Source organism: Strix uralensis, chromosome 4, assembly GCF_047716275.1.
Source record: "Strix uralensis isolate ZFMK-TIS-50842 chromosome 4, bStrUra1, whole genome shotgun sequence".
NCBI lineage: Eukaryota > Metazoa > Chordata > Aves > Strigiformes > Strigidae > Strix > Strix uralensis.
The window spans coordinates 91,229,162-91,250,815 of record NC_133975.1 but is presented as its reverse complement, the minus strand read 5'-3'; the positions used below and the strand labels follow the sequence as shown (position 1 = coordinate 91,250,815).

At 43.7% G+C, this 21,654-nt stretch overlaps 2 protein-coding genes across 2 annotated transcripts in view; one reads left to right on the top strand and one right to left on the bottom strand.

The window, feature by feature from the left end:
* The window catches only part of LTK (leukocyte receptor tyrosine kinase), a 102,988-nt gene extending 90,516 nt beyond the window's left edge, over positions 1-12,472 (top strand). The window contains exons 24-29 of the mRNA XM_074867820.1: positions 333-430; positions 3,064-3,156; positions 3,760-3,861; positions 5,321-5,455; positions 5,816-5,906; positions 6,618-12,472. Of these exons, the coding sequence (XP_074723921.1) occupies positions 333-430; positions 3,064-3,156; positions 3,760-3,861; positions 5,321-5,455; positions 5,816-5,906; positions 6,618-7,394 (1,296 nt within the window). The 3' untranslated portion in view covers positions 7,395-12,472. The remainder of the gene's footprint in view (positions 1-332; positions 431-3,063; positions 3,157-3,759; positions 3,862-5,320; positions 5,456-5,815; positions 5,907-6,617) is intronic.
* Positions 12,473-15,257: 2,785 nt separating this feature from the next.
* Positions 15,258-21,654, bottom strand: part of ITPKA (inositol-trisphosphate 3-kinase A) — a 37,227-nt gene continuing 30,830 nt past the window's right edge. The window contains exons 5-7 of the mRNA XM_074867819.1: positions 18,447-18,548; positions 17,282-17,353; positions 15,258-16,405 (exon numbers count right to left, since the gene is read on the bottom strand). Of these exons, the coding sequence (XP_074723920.1) occupies positions 16,202-16,405; positions 17,282-17,353; positions 18,447-18,548 (378 nt within the window). The 3' untranslated portion in view covers positions 15,258-16,201. The remainder of the gene's footprint in view (positions 16,406-17,281; positions 17,354-18,446; positions 18,549-21,654) is intronic.

Here is a 21,654-nt window from a genome sequence, read left to right as displayed (position 1 = left end):
CACCAGTAGGGAATAGTTGTCTCCCACCCCCTTTACTAGGCTACTCAGGCCGGGCCACAACTCTCTCGCCAGTTTACACTCATGCACTGTCCTCAGGAGAAGTGAAATCTTCTGAAAGTTTTTTTGCTTAAATAAGAGTTTACTCATTTTCTAACTCTTTACTTTGATCTGCTTATATTCCTTTTCGCTCCTGACTCATTTAACCCTTCCCCACACTGTACGTATGTCTCTCCCTTTCCCTGCTTCTGCCTCTCTCTGATTATCCCCTGCCTGAAGTATATTCTTCTACTCCACTGTTCTTCCCTCATCATTTGCTGCGTGTCCTTTTCCAGAATCAACCATCCACACTAACAATGCAAGACCTGCTGAACATAGCTAGGGACATTGCCTGCGGCTGTAAATATCTGGAAGAGAATCATTTCATCCACAGGTGAGGAGAAATACTCCCTTCTGATGTACCTCAAGGTGCGTGAAGCTCACACAGTTTCTATTTGCAGTGGATTAGACAGAACTAATCTCCAGGGCGGGAGACAGAGATTTCCTCTACCAATATAGGCTTGTGCTTAGATGTCCGGGCCAGTCTCACTGGTATTTGGTAGGAGTTAGGCTCTGCACCACCCTTTGCAATGCTGGGGAGAAAGGAATCCTTTGTTCCCAGTGACCATTTTCAAGTGTTAATTTTCAGGTGCCTACAATGTCGACACATTTGAGATTAGCCCTGTAGTCCACTAGATGGTAGTGTCACTCTGTGTTAGCTTGTAAAACGATAAGGGATCATTTCTCTCTTTTCTCATTTCCCTACCTTGACTTAATGTTTTCCCTATCCCATCAGCACCCAGGTACCTGATATTTGAGCCATTGACTAGAGAAGGGTAAAACAGGGACAATAAGAGGTAAAAACACGACTCTAAGCTTCCTTTCCAGCTCAGCAGCTGACCTGCTGTGTGATCTTGGGGAGCCCCTATTTGTCTGTTCACACCTCTTTTTCATCTTCTGTAGAGAAAAAAATGTTGATATGTCAGGCTTCAAATAAGAACAAAATTTTATAGAAGAGGTAAAGGTTATTATGGGGAGTCTTTTAAAATTCCCAGTTGGATATTGGACTCCTTTGTTTCTGATTAAGTGTTGTTTCAGCTCATGATGTTCCCAGGCATAGTATAACAATTCCTTTCTGAGCATGAACTCCATGCTGAGTTCAGCCCTTGTCTGTAAAGGAAAGGAGAGGTCTGCACACAAGAGGGTCACACAGGCTCTAACTAAACCGACGTGCAGCCTGGTGTTATGCAAGCAGACAACTGATTCACCCACACGCCCAAGCACGTGTACGTACGCATGACATTGCACAGAGCAAAGAGGCAGAGCTAGGCAAGAGTGGGTAGAGGCTGGAGAAACTGAGGGAAACAAGTGGCAAGCAGCAGTTGGAGCAAGAAGCCATGAGATTGAGATATGGGATATGTTATGGCTTTATGATTAGAGCATCTGAGACAGTTTTCAGTCTCCTTTATATTGTAACAATAAATAAGTACCCTTTGAAAAAAGGATTAGAGTCACTAAAAAAGAGCAGTTAGAGCATGCAACAAGTTTTGGTTCTTGGATCTCTTAATAAGTACACAAGGGGTCAGTATTCTAATTGGAAACTTCAGAGTTAATTGCTACAGCATTATTTTTAAAAATCCTTACTGTAATAGTAATATCAAACTCCACCCACCCTGATCTATTGCATTCACGATAAGGGCCAATTTTTGCTTCTGCTGCAAGAAACACAGTAGAAACAACAGACATTTTCTCCACAAGCGTTTTATAAAACCAATTTTCATTTCTGCTGTCAGGTAGATGTTCCCTGGTTTTCTTATCATATGTCACTGAGCCCAGCAGTCATCACATAAAGCTTCTAACATTTATGTCAACAAATGAAAAGGCCAGCTGTTATTGCTCAAGACCAATCTCCATTTCAGAAGAGAAATGGAAGAAACTAGTGTTTGATTCTTTTAACAGCAGCATATCACTTTTAAAAAAACTCTCTGGGTCAGGTTTTGTGCTGTTAGATCTCTAGGATAAGCAACCTGGGAATGGACTTGTTTTGTTTTAGCCAACAATTTAAGAAATCAGTACAGAAGGAATTTCATTCAGGTTCTATATTAATATTTGTTAGTGATGTCAGTGTTACTTGGAGTGGGTTGGGAAGGGAAGAAGGTTACCATTTCAGGCAACAGGTATCCTAGGGGGAAAAGGTAGTGTAGTGGGGTTGTGGAGATGTCACTAAGGGCAGGTGTTGTCATCCAGGAGTCACAGTTGATGATGGAAGAGAAAGCTGAGCTTGACATCCAAATCCTGAGGGATTTTTCAAGGCTGGCAGTGGGAAGAAACATATGAGTTGTTCCAGGAGCTCGTTTTTCTTGGCAGTCAACAGGACCCCCACAGTGCTATGATTTTTAATGAGTTCCTTTTCACAATGCGTATTTAAAATGAACAAAAATCCTTCAGTCTTGGCCATGCAGTCATTACTGCCATTTGCCACAAGCTAAACCTGCACACAGCAAATGGCTGCTCCCATATGTATCTTTGCTTGGTTCCACGGGAGATATCCAGAAGCACCAAAGCAACAGTTTACTGAATCTGGTCCTACATTGACTTTTCAGGCAGTTTACTAAGACTACCCCGTAGCGTCACATCTGAAACTGCTGGAGACACTGCTGAGATGTCTCTCTTTAAAAAAAATAGAGCAAGACAGAAATCAGTTGTAATGCAGTTGAAGCAAAAGAGGTTGGATCTGTCCCTGGTCTGACACTGACCCTGTTTTCTGCCTTAGCAAAAGGACATAGGAGTGTGGAATGATTGGAGAACACTGGGTGGAAGATGTAATATAAATGCAGTTTAAGAATTGTGGTTAATAAAAATTACAGTGTAGCTGACATTATTTCTTATTTTTAATAAGGCTTTTCTCATTTGTGTAAAGATGAGTCAACTAAGACTTGCAGGACTGAATCTAATATTCTTTCTTTATTCCTTTAGCTAGTTAAGAGTTTAGAATTAGAATTGATAATTTTTTTTTTCTTTTTTAAGAGATATAGCTGCAAGGAATTGCCTTTTGACCTGCACTGGAGCAGGACGAATAGCCAAGATTGGTGACTTTGGGATGGCCAGGGATATTTACAGGTAAGTGAAAGGCCATTTCAGTTCTATGAATAACTCAATAATCTGTATCATTTTTGACCAGTTTGAACTGTCTGATAGAATCTGAAGCAGTGGAACCGTCCACTTCTGTGTCTGAGTTTGATTACCAGTTAACTAACTGGCACTACCAGACTGTAAATTAACACATCTATGCCTACTAGCCAATGGATTTCAACTGTGTTTATTCCAGATTGGGCAACAGAGAACGCTACAAACACATGTGGACACTAAACCAAGCATAAGCAAGTTTATTAGCTAGTTGATCATAAATAATCTTAAATTTTAAAAAACCCTACCATAATTCTCAGTTTTTGATGTCAATAAGACTTGCTGCATCAGCAAAGCATTGACAAATCTGATGTCTTCTGCTGTGCACCTACAACACGCTCAGCTTCCATCCCAGTTCCAAAGAGGGTATAAAATACTGCTTCAATGCACTGTTGGTGTTGATGACTTTTCCTTTTTCTCACTTGGCCCCCATTGCCGCATGCAGTCCCCAGCTCTGTTGCTGTGGTGATAAAATCTTTTATGTATCTGAGCCCTTTCAGACTGTGTGACATTTTCCATGTGTTTTATCTTTGCCAGAGCAAGTTACTACCGCAAAGGAGGAAGAGCCATGCTTCCTGTCAAGTGGATGCCACCAGAAGCTTTTCTAGAGGGCATTTTCACCTCCAAGACTGATACCTGGTAACAAAAGTCTTTTAAGCACTTCTGCTACTCAGTGATAAGGGTCAAGAAATGTACTGCTCAAGAAAAAAATATCTGCTCAGCAGGAGCCTTAAAAAAATGACAGAATTTCCCAGAAAATTATTGGAAGTCTTCCCTCTGCATTCAGTAGAAGCATGGCTAAAGAATTCTGAATACAAATTTAAAAACCTAATGTAAATGGAGGTAATAAAAATTCACTATACATAAATGCAGAGTATCATATGAAGACAATCAAGAAGTGAAAAGAGAAAGTTTAGATTCCCAAGAAGTATCAGTTAAAAATCCAGACAAATACCATCAGACACTTCCCTCAACCCTCAGTATCTGCCCCTCAGTTTCTATCAGTGATGAGTCCTGCTTGTATATCTTGTAAATGACTCTCTCTGTACCACCCAGGATTACTCTTCTGTATAATTTTTTTCTGTTGTATATAAAATGACAGCAGATTTAATCAGAAGTCCTTGCTGGTTGCTGAGGAAACAATATTTATATATTGATTCCTCGTGTAACTTGATCTTTCTTTAAAATAAGCACCCCCTCAGCAGTAGCACATTCATGCACAGGTGCTGGGGAATGGAAACTTTCCAGTTGCTTAAGAACACGTCTCTCTGCCTGTACAGTAGATTCTTCAATACACTGTACTGAGACATTCCCTTAAATGCCACACTGACCCAGTTTCCTGAAGTTGTTAGTGATGCCGGAAGACAAGGGATTGCTTATCAGTGCCTAACTGTGAACAGCCAGTACTAAATATTTTGAAGGAAAGTGCTACAGTTCCTGTAATAGGCAATAAGTAACATGTGTGTACTGGAAATTTCTTCCACCTTTGCAGCAAATAGTGACTCTTAAAAGTCTGACCCTGCTGAAGTCCTGGCAGGATCCTCTTGACTCCCCTGGCTCTAAGTCATGTGTTATTTTCAGTGGCACTGCCTGACTGACCCGTGGATATAAAAAAGGAGAACAACCGTATCATGACAAAAATAAGTGCTGCGGCCTTTCAGTTTCAATGGATGTCTCTCACTTGATTTTATTCTTGAGCATCCTGCTCCCAAACACTGATTCAAACCTCTCGAGTCTTCCCAAGTAAGGTAGGAATCTCCACACCAGATGTAACAATTCTTTTCAGTTGGACCATACATAGCAAAGGGTGTCCTGGCATTTCCTGTTCTAGAAATAACGAATGCAGCAGAAAGAACAACTTCAGAGTTATTAAAATATTTTGAAACATCTGCAAAGCTAGTTCTGGAACTTTAACAAAGGTTTTGATTGATTGCTTTTCTATATCAAGGTTGACTCATAATCACGCTAATTGCACGTTACTGTGGTCAGCCCACAGCTTCGAAAGGTTGTTGCTGTGGTTTTACCTACACAGCTTCGTGCCAGGTTTGTGGAGCACAAATGAAACCTAATTGGTATTGTTGGCTGGTTTCTGACACAGGTCCTTTGGTGTGCTTCTGTGGGAGATTTTCTCTCTAGGCTACATGCCCTACCCTTGCAAAACCAATCAAGAAGTGCTGGAATTTGTCACCAGTGGAGGAAGAATGGATCCACCAAAAAACTGTCCGGGACCAGTGTAAGTATTTCCTTACTCCTACAGGCCAAGGGATAGCGGGTATCAAACAGGTTAGACAAAGGCAAGCACACACCATCAGTCAGGGAATGGTGAGTGCCCCCAGTGTTAGGTGGGTATTGTTGAACGTCTCTTGAGCTGCTGCCTCTTGTGTACAGCTTAGACTATAGGATTTGCTTTAAGTAGTGGGCCCCTAATGGCTCAGGATCCAAGAATGCAGAAATGACATGTCCACTTTTGCTCTCCTCCTCGGGGCCACATACTGAGTGCAGTTCCTCTGGATCCATGATCACTTCATACTGAAACACATTTTACATAATTATCTTTCTTAATCGATACTGTTTTTTTAAAACTTATTTTAAGGTACCGGATCATGACACAGTGCTGGCAGCACAGTCCAGAGTATCGGCCAAACTTCTCCACCATCCTGGAAAGAATCAAGTATTGCACACAGGTAGGTCTTTGGTATCCAGGTGGATGATCATCCATGGAATGCCAACTATCCAAAGGGAGGAGTCCTGACAGACTGATCTAATTACTTTCTTGATTGTGGTGGTGCTGTTGGCTCAACTGCTCTTTTCATTTGGGTTTTCCAGTATCCATCCTCACTCTCTTATCTTCAGCCCAACCAAAATGAGATTATACTGTTCCTGTGCAAGCGGATCCTTTCAGCTCTCAGCTTGTTCAGTAGCAAAATGTCCTCCATTTTGTGATGCAAAGGTATTTAGAATCTCTTTCAAGGTCCATATTCTGACCTTGCCTAATGTTGCTCGAAAGCCACAGCTGAACTGGTATGGAGTGGAGGGGGGAATGAGACGGCAGGGTGAGTTCACCATCTGGTAGCACTTTACAGCCATAGGCCTGAATCCAGCCTCCTGAGAGAGAAATTATATATGAGTGACCCCCAGATTAGCCACTGATTTCAGTAAAGCACAGCCTCTGCTCAAAGGAAGCACGTAAATGAAAGAGCATTTCTGCAAGTCCTAACAGTGTGCGATATCCAGATGGCACATAGCACCTGGTACGATGTGCAGGAATATTGCCCAAACCTGATGTCAGCCTCTGCCAAAAGCTTTTTTGCTCCTGTAGCTATTTCTCTTAAAATGCAGGTGTGACAGTCACCCTCGTGAAGCTCAGGGTGTAACAGATTCTTGTCTCTCTTCAGGACCCTGATGTGATCAACACTGAGCTGCCCATGGAGTGCGGCCCTGCACCAGAGGATGAAGGGAGTACAGTCATGCGCCCAAACATTTCCAGTGGGATCGTGCCCCTGTTGGTAAGCCCTTCTCTCACACCTCAGACAACACCTAAAACACTGGACTCCCACCATGTTGGGCACAAACCTGCACAGTGTCCACAAGAGCTACTGGTGGAGAATCTGAGCAACTGGACTGCTCGAGGGCCCAGCCTGCCATGCCTCAGCGATTTCAGCAGCGGGTCCTGGTTCCAGCAGACCTCGAACCAGAAGTTGGAGCTCAGCAATCCACCAACCCACAGACTTAAAAACAAAACAAAAAATCTTTGGAACCCAACCTATGGATCGTGGGTGCTAGAGAACATCTGTCACTTCAGCCCCAGCTCCAAGCTCAAAGCAACTCCAGAGCGGGAAGATTCAGGCTTTGATGGGAATTGCAGTTCCTCTCCTAGCTCTCGGGCATCGCCAGCATCTCCAAGTCGAAGCAACCGCCCTCACCTGGATATCAGTGGGATTGAACTGGTGAAACTCCAGACCTTCCCCTGCGGCAACGTGAATTATGCTTACGATGACCTGTGCTATAGCAATGACCACCAGCCACCAGCATTGGTGGAGGTCAGAGCAGCTGTGCTGAGGAGCTCAAGTCTGCATAGAGATGAAAAACCTTTTTATAAAACAGAGAAAACATCAAGAGAGAGGGACTCCGGTCTGTCTTTGTCAGGTGACCTGAGTGTTACTCCAGTATAACAGAAATGATTCTTCCAAAGATCAGGGAATGCGTGTGTCTGGAAGGACTACTTCCTATTTCACCTACTTCCTCCATTTAAGTTCCTTCAGATGGGTGATGTTTCAACATCAGCAATGTTCTGCTTCCTCCTTCTACCTGCTGGATTCCCAGATCATTAAAGACAGTTGAATTTCTCTCTCTGCCCCTCAAATGTGTTCCACTGAACCAGCTTAGAGGCAGTGCTGCTCTGATTCAGAATACAATACTTAACAAAAGGATTCCTCCTCAATCTGCTCAGGTGAAAAGAAATGGACCTACCATCCAACTGCAGCATTTGGATGGAAGTAACGACCAACACAGATTGCGCTTCTTTCTGACTGAAGAAACCAAAAACACATGCTGTGCCAGCAGCAACCAACTTGCAAAGGCTGCTCTAGTCCCAGGAGCTTTTTACAGTCCTGATGACTTACTAATGCTGCTCAGTAAATAAATAGCAGCTACACTTGCATCTGTTTTATTAGCAGAACTTGTGGAAAAACATGAAAATGGAGCTACTGCTCAAATTGGAAGCAGTAGGAAGGGTGAAGAAAAAATCTGGGCTCCTCTGAGCATGTGCTTTGAAAACAAGCAATGACGAGGAAAACAAATTTACTATTAAAAAAGAAAAATAGCTGGTGGAGCTGACAGCATCCCTTTCAATAGTGAAGGAAATGTTCTGCTTGCCTCGTGGTGTCTCTTTCCTTGCAGCTCCTGGCATGGAAGGGGCAGGTGGTTTTTCAAGAAAGGGTGAGCTGCATGGCATGATGAGAAATGGACTGTTTTTATCTTTTAGGGGACTTTACTTGGGATGAACTTCATTTTTTGTAAGTACTTTGATATTCAGCAGTAATTTCCTGTGCTATGTTGGTAAGCATTAAGCTGAGGCTCTCAGGTAGCTGTCTAGCATTTGGTGCACTGGAGTTGTCCTTGGTTTTAGTACCTACTTCTCTAAGGTGTCAGGGCACCTTACAGTGCCCTTTACACAGGAAGGTAGAATAGCTCAACCATTTGAGAACCCTAAAACCATGAGTTGGCTTCACACACCTGTGCAGGTCTTCATTTATTCTTGCATTGCAAGCATACAGACTTGCTGGTAAAGATAGTTGTTTGTTTTGAAGACAGCTTTCTTCTGTTGCTTAGGGTCTAAACTGATGTTTACTGGTTAAAGCCTGCAAAATAAGGAGACTGAAAAAGTAAATAATTTGGATTAACCTGAACAGTCTCAGAAGCATTTTGTCTTTGTCCCACTCCTGAATGTTGCACTGCCAACCTACAGTGGCAAATTACATGCTGCCTTCGTGTGTAATCAAGTTGTCTGGTGAGATGTCAGTTGTAGACTCTGCCCGATTCCTTTCCCAGGGAAGAGATGCTCTGGTACAAGCTTCACGCTTAGCACTCAGCTGCAGGTACAGTCTGAACATGTGGGCTGGCAGGAGAGGGTTTGCTCTGACCACACAGACTGCCTGTCCTCTGCATCTTCCAGGGTGGATGCTACTGAGATGTGGTACAGAAAAGCACCAGGTGAAGAGTCTGAAACCATCTTGAGTGAAATGCATCTTCAGCCCAGGTTTATGCTTTGTTGGTCTGACTTTGTATCTGTTCCAAGCTTCCTACAGTTTTAGGCCTTTGGCTTTAGAATGAACAGCTTCACATACCATCATTTCCAGACCCGAGTGGTGGTGACGGCCACCTTTCAGCAATGACCCCTATGCTATGGAAATAATTCCCATGTTGTGAAATGACAGATGGTCAGAACAGAGGGGTGCCTCTGTGGGCCAATGCCAGGCATGGTGTCAGGACCGATGGGCTTAGTGACCAAGGGAGACCATTTCACTTTTGCTTTAGCTCTCTGGCTTCTCTCATGTTTAGCTCAGAGCCTGTCCTATCTTACATCCAGGAGCTGCTACAGCCCACTTAGATGAGACAGAAAAGCCCAGTTAGTGGGAAAATTTCTCATTCTTTCCTCTTGCAGAAGGTAGTGGTTTTGGTCAGGGTTCAAGCTGGCCACCTCTGGAATGTGCCAGTCACAAATACCTTATCTACTTATCTACTACTCCTCTACCCTTAGCTAATTGGAATAACATCAGTTATTCTTCAACATCCTTACCTTTCGGATTATGTTAGTCCTATGGTTTATGCATTACTAGTTTTTTTCCCCAAATGTGAGCTATCAGGTTCTCTGACAGTTGTGACTGGGCATCAGCAACTCAGCCCCTTCCTCCCTGCGGACGTGACAAGGCTGCAGCAGGGTGCAGTGCTCCTAGGTGAGCTGCAGTGGACGTGACGCTAGCTCGCTTTCCAGCCCTTGTCTGGAGCGGGCTCTGTCCTGAGCAGAGCACTGGTCATGGCTCTGCTTTTGCAGGCCCATTAGGACTCTGCTTTCACTTCTCAGCCCTCAGCATGGGTGGGACATTGGTGGTAAGAGAGGGGTGAAATAATGACTTGTTCAGAAGCCACAGGAGGTTAACTATACCACATTTTTCTTCCTGCAGACTTTATGTTATAAAGTAGCAGGCACAAGAGAGTTCTTAATTTTTTTCACGTGGAAATGACTATACAACCCCCTAAGATTCCCATGAGAAGCAGGTAGGATCCCTGCTGTCCATATGGTTACCCAGCTTGAGCTACCACTGTTTTCCCCATACGCAGCACTTGCCTCAACATAATTCACGAATTTAGAAAGGCCCATAGTGATAAAACAAGGTAAACAATTGAAAAGTGAGGCGAGGGAAAAGCACAGTCCTGTTACAACTGCCACAGGCAGTCTTGGCTGCAGCTATGCCTTCAAAGTTCTTCAGCCCAGCACTTTGGACAAATACCAGTTTATAGCTGCATCAAGGTACGTACTTACAGGAAGAGCACAGACAAAGCTGCGCTGAGCCAGCACACACCACCACCCTGCACCATATCTCATCTCTAAGAGCGAGCAACAGGGGGGTGTTGAAGGGCAACTGTAAGAGTAGGGTGAGCATGTAGCAGTTATTTCCCAGCTTTGCTGGTTTACAACAGCACGTAGCTCAGGGACGTGGTGAGCCAGATGCAGCGTCTTGTGATAGGACAGAACATGGACCTGCCCGTACCCAATAGGTGCTGAAAGAAAGAGCTGGGAATTTTAAAAGAATCTGCATTAGCAGCCTCAATTTTATACAAGCTCTTAAACATCTCCAATAGAACTAAAGTAAACGATCTTCTGTCAGTGCAGTTGCCATGAATCTTTGACCTGTAACAGTTTTTCTGTGCATATCTGATCTCTTAGCTGCTTTTTACAAACCCTCACAGATAATGAATTTTTAATTAATATCCTGGAGGAAATAATGCTAGTATCACTCCTGTTGTGATGCTGAAATGCTACATGCTGTCCAAACCATATTATCTAAAAAGAAAGCAATTGCTATGACATACACTACAACTTTCAGTCCTACAATTCTGAGACTGAAACTTACTGTTCATACAATCAGATCTCATAGTGCTCAGTTGCTACCCTTTCAAAATATAACTTGCTTGGAACTGTTTTTTAAGGAGACACTTTATAATCAATGAGTTGAACCCATAGTGTCAAAACTAGATTACTTTGGCAGTTGAAAGCCAAAACCTGTTTTGAGGAATGGCATGAGTTGGAGATCTGGGATTAATTCAAGTGAAGTCCTGTAATCCATGTGAAAAGTCTTCCAACACTTCCCCACTGGAGAAACAGCCATTTACAGGATTATTATAAATTGCTCTTCCATGGGTGTCTGTCTTTTAACATGTTACCAACTTGGTTTTAGGATTTGTGTGTATAGAGTTGTTGGGTTTTTTCCTTCTGGGCTCAGCATTAGTACTTTATGTTGCTTCATACAATCTCACATCTACATTTTAAAGAGGGGACTGAATAACAAAAGATGAAATAATAATGCAAATTTCAATTTGTCTTTCCTTTCTTTTCACATTTGTTGATATTCTTGCTTCTGATTTGTCATCTTTTCTCTCCTCAACTTCAGTGTTTTGCATCTTCACTTTCCCTTTAAAGAAACAGAATTTTTAACTGCACAGATTTAAGGTGTCCCCCTCATATCAACCCTCTTCCTGAGGTAAGTTCTCCACTGATTTGCCGATGGGCAGGTGTGTGCTAAGAAAGCTTTGCAAGTCTAATGAAATAATTATGGGCTTCTGCAAGCGTAACTCACTCCTCAGCTCCTGTGCCCTCCTGCTACTTACCTGAAAGAGAAGAGAAGGCTACTGCTGGGAGCAGAGTTTTCCCCAGTGTATTTGCATCTCCACAGCTGTGTCAGCCAGGGACCCCACTTCCCCAGGCCCTGGAGCAGCAGAGCTCCTGTAGCCAGGGCCGTGCTCGCTCCTCCTGTCTGCCTGCCCCTACCAGGGGCAGAGGCCTTAGGCATGACATCACTAACATCTTCCCCTCTCATCACATGACTCTTTCATTTAGTTGAATTGGTTTTGATTACCTCTGCCCATGGCAGCACTTCTTGCCAACTTACCTTTCTGGGTGAGTACTGGCTGTAAGTAGATGACACGCCTGCTTCTACGCGATTTAAAGCTGGACAAGTGTATACTTCTAGATTTGCAACACAAAATAAAGGGATGCTAATGGTGGCCGTTTCCCTCTCTGCTAAGCACTCTTTGCACACAGGTAAGATGGGTTTTGGAACCAAGCCTCCAATGCTAGTTTCTAGATGTATTTCTTAGAACCACTTTGGTGTAGGAAATATTAGATGCTAAAGACTACAAGCACAAGAAACACTGAAATAAATAGCTTTTGTCCCTTCTCTAAGGAAATTCTTGAAGATATTGCTGTCCTGTGACCAAATCACAGTGGACGTCTTTTTTCCTTCAGTCTCATTTATTTAGTAGCATACACACTTCAGAGTAACAAACACTCAACCAATACAGTCAATGTCAAAAGTGACCATGGTCAGCATTGCATTGTAGTGTTCAGAACGGATGCATGTGGATGATACAGGCCATTTGATCTCAATACCTTAGGAATAACAAATAATAACAACAGCAATAAAAAAAATAGCAAGAGCCCTCTGAGATACTTAAGGGTTTGGTCCAACTCCCATTGAAATCTTTCCCTATAATAGGAACTGGATCAGATGTTAAGTGAATTCCCCCTGTGTAAAATTAAGAGGGATTTAATTTTTACCACTGGTTAAATTTCATCCAAATTTATATCCTTGTGGGGCTGCAACACCCATCATTTTTAAACTTAGCTGATGTATCTCTTTGTACATTTCCTTCTATATTGCACCTTCCTCCAAAGAATCTCACAGCATCTTGCAAGCAATAATGGACCTCACACCATTCCTGTGAGGTAAGTAGGTACTATTCCCATCTGTAAAATGGGAACAAAACTGAGGCCTAGGACAGTTGTCCAAGGCCAAAAAAACAAGTCACCGACAAAGTTGAGGGAGAGAAGTCCTACTGCTAGATTCACACAGGAATACAGCAGTAAGCATCACTGCATTTATCTAGTGAGTTTAAAGACCTTAGTGCCAAAGTCAGAGGTTAGCTGTTCAGCACCGAAGTGCCTCTGGGCCAGCATATCTTTCCGTGCTGTGGAAACACAAGTGCTCTCGGTGGCTCCAGAGTGAGGCAGTATCTCCACGGAGGCATTAAAGATCTACATTCCAGATGCGTATGTGAACAAGAACCTTGGTCATCACGCACCAGCTCTATGTTACATGCCTGTGCAAAGGCATCACGTTGACCCTCATTCAAGGCAAGCGACTCCACAGTGAAAGGCGGCTGTGCCGCTTCCTTGCCCTCACAAGCGAGGGCAGGCAGACAGGCACTCTGGGCCAGCGATGGGAGTCAAGGTATCCAACTCACCCCAGGGTAGTTTGCTCACATGCTCAGAGTCTCAAGCCCCTTAGAGCTCCAGCGCTCAGCTGCAGTCCCAACTTGCAGTTTGCTAATGAAAAGCTGCCTCCTCTCCTCCTTTCCCATAACAGTAGCAGAAGATTGTGACTCCTTCCCTTTTAATCCCTTAGCAGGCAAGAGAGCCATCTCAAAACTAACTTGATAGAACTATCTGTCATCTAGAATGAGTTTCCAGACCAGGGTCTGCCATAGCAGAGGTTTTCTTTTTTTTCCCCTGACCTTTTCAACTACTGCAGAGGAATGGATCATTCTCTGTGTTCTCCCCCAAGACCAGGTCCTGCAAACCATCCAGGTGCTAGCAGCCATTGGTTTGTTTGAAGCCACTGGTACCACGTTGCTTCTAGTTGTCCTTTAGTACTCAACAGTCATTCTAAAAGTTTGTCTCAAATTCTCAACTGACATTTGAGCATCAGCTTTTACCCTCTAACTCTCCCCTCTAGAACATAAGTTACACTGGTGCAAAAGATTCACAGATGTGGTAAAAGAAGAAAGAAATTTAACTCTGAAGATTAATTAGGCAAGCCACTAATGAATTCTATCACCTTCACAGTCTCATTTCTAACTTTTCTAATTTTTTTTATTATGGTAGGACTGCTTGCAAGTGCAGTTTCATAGAAAAGGTATTGTTATTAACATCCTCCCCTGTGGGACCTGCTTACTTCCTATTCTCCTTAAGCACTGCTCACCAATGGCTTACCTGTTGGCTGCAGGGAAGGAGGAAGACTTTTAGTTTCAAATTGTATGAAATTCACCACAGATTAGTTCATCATCTCATAGCAGTTCAAAAGTTAGGAGGCATCTGGAATGATATCTGTGCTCTCTATTGAAGGCTTGCTGTCACTTCAAAAAAGAAAGGGTAAACCCTCTCAAACATCTAAGTGGAAAATTCATGAACAAACTATCATGAAAATAAAACTGAGAGGGACTCTGGAGGCCACAGCAGAAGTCTGAATTTGCAGCGAACTGCAAAAATAATTACCAGTTTGAAACAACTTCTGTTTTAGGATGAAATGTTTCCACATGTCATTACTTCCTACAGAATATCCACTCTATGTCACCTAATGTTTAGGTCACAACAGAGCTTGAATTTTCAATACTGTTGTTTTGTTTAGAGGTGATGAAAGAGCCATGAAATCTGACTGATCTCTTGGTACAGTAGTGTGTTATCTAAAGTAACTCCTTTTAGAAGTTATTTTAGGCTCTTCAATTCTAATTACAAATGTTATAGATAGATTTCATTCCGGATCTGGACTCTACAGTCTTTTTTTGCTCATGATCACAATTATTACTGAAATAGCAGTTTCCCAAAGCATGGAGTCAGTTTCACATATCCTAAAGTTCTCAGAACCTCTCCTGAGCACAGGACACCAGCAAAAGACGGCAATTCCTGGTCAATTACTAGCTTTAGATGTTGAAAGGCAATTAACAATCAAATAGTAATATAAGTCATGTCCTCATTTTGAAAACTGCATCACATTATTAATGTTAAAACCTGGAATGTGAGTGAACATGTGAATACTGATAGTATTTATACTGCTAGTATTTAAAGAACTGTTCAAGTGACTAGAGGCAACCAACAGAGAAGGTATGTGAAGCCATTACAAGAAATCACTTCAGTCTTTCTCAGTTTAACCTAAACACTGTGAATTTTCTGTGGCTGTGCCTGGGCCACAGCAAAAGAAGAATGAACCACAGATGGCCCCGCGATTCCAGACGGGGACTAGGGGCTGTGATATATTGACATCCCTTCCCCCAAACTGCCCTGAGTTACCAGCTGATACCCTGGAGGAAGGGTGCCTGGGAATTATCTCACCATTAGTGTAGTGCTGTGAACGCAGAAACGTTACCCTCCTGATCGCTGCGCCAGTCTATGCACTTAAGTGGCAGCATCGTCTTTGGGAACAGGAACATGGCCAAGAAGTCACGTGCATTAGGAGACAGTCCAACCACGATCGTAAAAGATCACACTAGTTGCTGGCTACTAGTGCGTGTGTGTGCACATGTGTAGGGCTTTTATCTTTAAAAATAAACAAGCCTTGGAAAAACCCCTTAGTTTCCTGGTCTGTGTGCGAAAGAGTCATTACTGATTTTCAGAACTGCAGTTCAGCTGCAAGAGGCCAAACTTGCCAAGCTAGGCACTTGCCCAACAGCCCACCCAGCCTGAAAGTCAACTGTGTTTGGAGACAACAGGCTGCTATTCTCTCCCTAGAGTGTCTGTAATCTCCTGAGAGGCTACATAAAAAGCAAAGGCTGCTCTTCGATAGAAGTGAATCAAGGCGAGGGTAGGGGAGAGGAGGAACGGTCAAGAGCAGTTACCACACCCAGCCACTACAAACTGCCGTCTCCCTTTGCTCCAGGTTTCTTCTCCCATTTCCACCTCGTGCACACCGTAACACAGTGCAGCAGAAGTTGTTGGTCCAACCTATAGCGTACACAAGAGCAAGGAGACTTGGAATTAGGGGGAAAAAAACCCACTCTTGCTGGTTTCAAAACTATGCAGTTCCCTGAAAAATTGTATTCCTACCCTGAATCCCCAAGAACTTGCTCTGGCTCACTAAGAGATAATCTGGAGTCCCATCTGTTTGCCAGAAATCGGAAGCATTCTGGGCTGCCACACAGACCTCTTGACTCATGCTGGTGTGATTCCTGAGTATGGAGATCTTCATTCTCTGAGGACCAGTCTGAAGCTGGGCTGGTGCAATACAGACCAATCCGGAGTTATTTAGGTTCATAGAGGGCCAATGCAAAGTCATTTTGATCACTAACTGCTGGGTTCTGGATGCAGCTCCCTCTGCACTGATGACCTCAGGAGTTTGAAGAGAGTTAAAGGTTTCCTTCTAACTGAGTGAGCCCAGTAGAGCAGAAAGTTACAGAGAAGCCCTGCAAGTTTTGTGCCATTCTCAACTCATCTTTCAGTGATGCTTTCCAAGATGCCAATCAAATTGTCCAACCCCAGCAGGTACCCATCCTCCCTGTTGCCTTCTTGCCAGGGGATCCTGTGATCCAGTGTCTGCCCATCAGGGAGAAGGGTGGTCTTTCCAAAATCGATCAGCCACACATTGGCATTCCCACTGCCATCATGTACAAAAAGTAGTGAACTTCCAACGACCTGGAAGACAGATTGAGACGACATGGTTAAAAACACAGCTTTGGCTCTCCCCTATCCCTTAACACTTCCTGGTATGCAGATGACCTCCTCAGATGACCTTCTCACCTGTGACCCAACAGACTTTTGGGCTCGACTTAAACACTGACAATTTACATGCCCCATTTGCATAACCATATCCATCTGTAACATATAAACAGGCGTGTAGATGGGAAAAGGGACCCTGTAGACAAAGGGAAGAAAAGGGATTCCCCAGCTCCCTGGGCAGCAGGTCTCAATTTGAGCAATTCAACAAAAGCCAGTGACTACTTTCAAAGAAAGACCATGACCCATCATTAACAAAAATGCCTCTAGCAACAAGAGGACATCAACAAGGTAAAACGTCTGATCTCAGAATCTTGAGCTGTGACAAGCAGAATGTACAGTGCTAAGCATATAAGCAGAACATACAGAGCAGAATTATACAGTGTTTCAACATAAATCCAGTATAATTAATATAGCCTTCACTGTCAAACTACAACTGAGTGCTACTGTAGCAAATGCAAGCTTCCATGTTGCCATTTCCATGTAAAGATTCCCACTAGAACACACCAAGATTAGAGAAACCACAGGAAACTGGTACTGATAAACCACTCCCTGCAGTGTCCCAGAGCTATAAGTGCTGGGATGTTACAAAGATGGGAGGATTTCTTATTCCTCAACTAGATTAATCTTCTGTATCGTTGTGATAGAAGCTTTGTGGTATCTGTGTTGTTAACATATATTAGTTTTCTTGTACTACAAACTCCTTTCTGCTAATACAGCAGGCTATGCTGAATTAACACCTGAAGACCAAACGAAGCAGCAATGCACCTCCACAGCATTACACTCACTGCTCACCTCATGTCGCTTGAAGAAGTCTGAGGATTCAAGAATGATATGAATTTCCTGCAGACGCTTGAGGTATTTTTTCTGGAGGAAGAGGAGAAAAAACCCAACCCATAAACATTTAAGTAAGGAATGAATGAAGATAGTCTGTTTACAAGAGTCAATATAATGAAGAGATCATGTTAATTTTAGGTCCTTCAAGGTCCTAGAGGTCCTTCAAAACATCAGGTTCATCATTTGGAAGTCAATCTGAGCATACACTTCAACAGGCCTTCATAGTGAATGAACAGCCTGGAGTTTCTCTGCTGCATGTGTTACACCAAGCATACTCATCTGCCTTGCTTCAGATGCAGTAAGACTTTCTGCATCCCTTCTTTCTTCTTTGTAAGAAAGAGAAAACAGTTGCAAGCAAATAAAAATCTTTCAGTTCTCCACAGTGAAAAGAATGAAATTGTGTTAGAGACAAGGAGCTTCAACTGGGGGGGGGGAGGATTAAAAAAAAAAAAAAGTAATTATAAAATTAAGGCCTAATGCATAAAGCTCCAGTATACATTTTTAATACTGCCCTGTGTTACCAAGCATGCTCGTCCTGGAGGGCTAATGTGCCTTCATAACAGCTTCTACACTGCAGCAAAACACTAGGGCATCCTTTGAAGTTCCAAAGACAGGAGACATGTCACGCCACGTACCCCACGCCTGCTGTGCTCCCGTGAAGCAGCGCAGGAACTGCTCTTCGAGGCGAGTCTCACCCACAGGAGCACAGCCAGCCACCAATCTCACTTCCTGCCCCCATGCTCTGGTTTTAGCCTCTCCAGACTGAATTCCCAAATCACAAGTTTTCCTGCCAACACAAACCTTGCTTAGACATCGTCATCCCTCTGATGCATCTAACACCCATGGTCGAAGGTGGCAAGCCGTAAGTTAGCTCGACTGACGTTTTGCTAGCACGAGGAACTCAGGGTGAACTCATGGCGAGAGCTGACAGAACTGCTCTCAGCCAACTACTTCTCACAGCCCACCAAGTCCCCATGTCCACTCCATCTGCTGAGAGGGACTGGAAGTCAAAACCATTTTCTTCCTTGGTAGCTTAATTCACTTTTCTTGTACCAGAGGAAGCACAGCCCTGAAGGAAGTTCACTGGGTCAAAGATCAGTGAACCTGAAGAGTTCAGACTCACCAGAATAGTTGTGTTGCCCTCAATGAATTCCACAAAAACCTGTAGAACTTGCTCCTGCGTCTTTGTAGTTTTGAAGTTTGTGTTACATGTTCCATCCGCCTTCTGCACAAAAACGCACAAAGACAGAGACGATTTACGCTACACACATATCATTCCCCTCATCAGTCAATCCTCTTGAACCATCAACAGCTCAGCTCTTGCTAACCAGATGAAAGGGAGTAGTTGAACAGGAAGAGAGCAGATAAACCAAGCAAGCAGCAGAGGAGAACAGATACAAAAGCTGATTGGGTGACTTTAAATGGCATTTCATTTCCTGTTGAGTGCAGTTAAAAAAAAACAACTCACGATATTACCAGTTGCAGGAGGGTTTTCTCACATGCCAGTACTAGCAGTGCAAAGTTCAATGGGGCAAACCGCAGTGACCTCTTTGGTTGTCCTCTCATCTAGCCTGGTGTAGTCAAACCCTGGCTGGGGCTGTAAGGGGACATTTTCAAACCCAATTTTACCAGTCCTTTTTGGTTTTGTTTTGCAATGGGGAAATCAAAGAATTGCGGTTAAGACTCTGTTTCTGAGATACCTTTGCACATTAATGTGACCCAGAAGACACAGAATGGAAAGCTAGTTGCAGTCAGGAACAACCCAGGATTGGCAATGCTAGCAGTGACAAAGCAGGTGTGTGAATTTTGGCAAAGGACAGCACGGGCATGCTGGTATCCAACTGGGTGCTGGAGAAAGTCAGAGTATTTTTGTGCTAGCAGGAAGGCTCAGTACAGAAGCATCCTGATGCTGAAAAAACAAGTCTTTTCATGTGCTGGTACTGACCAGTTTGTTTTTGTGGAGCTACAAGTAACTAAGAGCAGTGCAGGAATCAGAGAAATCTGTCAACATCGACTACATGAATATGCATTTCTCCAAGAACACCCCTGTTGCTTCAAGAGACACAAACAGGAGCTTTTAGGACACGCATGTAAAATACAGCAATTACTGCAGTTGGTAGCCTGTGTCCACTAAAAGCCTGCAGGATTACCAAACTGTATTCCTCTTTGTTGTATCAGTCTGAGTAAATCCCTCATTTCCATTATAAGAGTAAATCAACAGGTCATCAAAACGTGTTCCCTCCTACATGTTAAGTCACCGCACCAAAACTGGGTAAATTCAGCTCCAGTCTCAGCAGGTGAAACACTATTTACTCCACAGCAGAACTCAGCTCCTAGTATATACATGAAAAAAATCTGATAATGCTAAATTTCCAGATTTATCATGCAGGAGAATGAACTGACTGAATGGCAAAGCCATGCAGAACAGCCTCCCACCTACCAGACTTTCTAGCAGCAGAATAAACAGAATTTTCTTCCAATGCTGTGGGCCAGATACAAGTGTGGCATGTCAGCCCGATGAGATGTGTAAGTTATGCAAGAGAAGTTCAGCAGGTAGGCAGTGAAAGTTAGGAGCCATCTGATCTGGTGCATGGTAATACTCAACAGCACACAGAAATCTGGGACTCAGTCTGATGCCTCGTACCTCTTCACTGGAGTAAGACTGTTTTAAAAATAATTTCTCCCTGTGCCCCAAATCCCAGAATAAGTCTGGAATAGCTGCTGTGTGTTCCCTTTTCACCCATTTTTGTCTGGACAGACTAGTTGCTCGCTTCCCTGGTGTTTACAAACACTTTTATGGATTTTGTTCGTTTGCAGTGGTTGGCAGGAAACGTAACTGCTGCCTGTCTTTCCTTGCTGTAAACAACATCCAGGTTTTGAACGACACCATCCCTTGTATTCTACAGCAGGTCCTTGCAACAACTCCAGATGTACCTGATCCCCAGGAGGCACTTGCCTGACTCGCTCCTTGGAGTCACACCTTGGTCGAGGGCTCCACATCCATTCCTGCACAGCAGAGCGGGCCGTTACGTAGTGCAGCTCAGGGGCCACTTGCAGCACTTCTCATTTCATGGCTGGCAGGAGGGCAGGCTTGGTGGCTCCACAGAACAGTGCTACCTATCTTAACCTGCCTGGTCTCGCTCAGATTCCTCTGTGGACTTGCCTTAAAGGGCTCGGGGTTAAGGTCGTGACCTAAATGGATTCACAAAGGTTTATGAATCGTATCTGATGTCCTCCTGGGAAAAGGGCTATCCCAGATCTACAGCTAAAGGAATGGTACCAAAGGAAGAAGTAACTTCCCAAACTGCACAGAGACTCGGTGACAGAATGGGAAGCCAGAACGCCTGATTCTCAGCCCCACGCATCTCTGCTCTGCAAAACTATTTGCTTCGGGTTGTAGAGACAATGTTTGTGATGCCTAGCCTTCAGACAGCTCCTTCCAGAGAGGAAACCTGCGTTCTGAATCTGGCAGGCACAAGAGACTGAGTATCAGGTGCCAGCTGTAAGGAAACCCAATGGTTCAAACTATTTTTCATAAGAGGAAGAGTGACAAACCCCATAGATGAACCTGGCTCAATTTCAGAGATATGGAAGCAAGGCAAGGAAGAGAGACGAATCAAGCTAAAGAGAAAAGGTACCCCACTGATGAAGAAGGAGTCCATATGGTAAATCAGATCTCATTTATTGGCAGTCACTTCACAGAAGGGCTTCTATGATTTCACTTTCTTTGCTTCTGCTTCTTACTTCAGCAGCCCCAGGGCAGGACTATTTCTGAATGACCAAACCCAAGATACCTGTTCAGCCAACTCCAGGAGTTACCAGCACACTCGGGGAGAACAACCCCTTTTTCCCCATCAGCCACTAGCTGGCACCACTGATCCTTATAGGCTCTCCTCTCAAAATGGGGATCTCTGCAGCACAGCTTTGCTTTTCTGCAAATATACAGAACTGGATGCACAGTTCAGCTACAGTGAAACAGTGCAGGGAGTACAGACTAGCTGTACTGCTTGAACAAGTCACTTTCTGTCACCATTTCTCCATGTAAATAAAGAAAAACCACACACAAAAAAAAAAGTGATACCTACATCCCTCATAACAGCACAGGGAGATAGAGGAAAAGGTAACGTACTGCACTACTCCAAGGACTAAGTATTTGTGTCCTGTTTTGCAGTTACAGCATTGTCTGTAACAGAAATATCATGCAGTCTGTGTGTCATCCTGCTCCTACCCACCTCTGATAGCCAACCAAACCACAAAGAACAATCAGGAGGCTCTACTGGAGCTCCCCTGTGCTCCCTTAGCTCAGTCACTCTCCAGGATTCAACATAAAT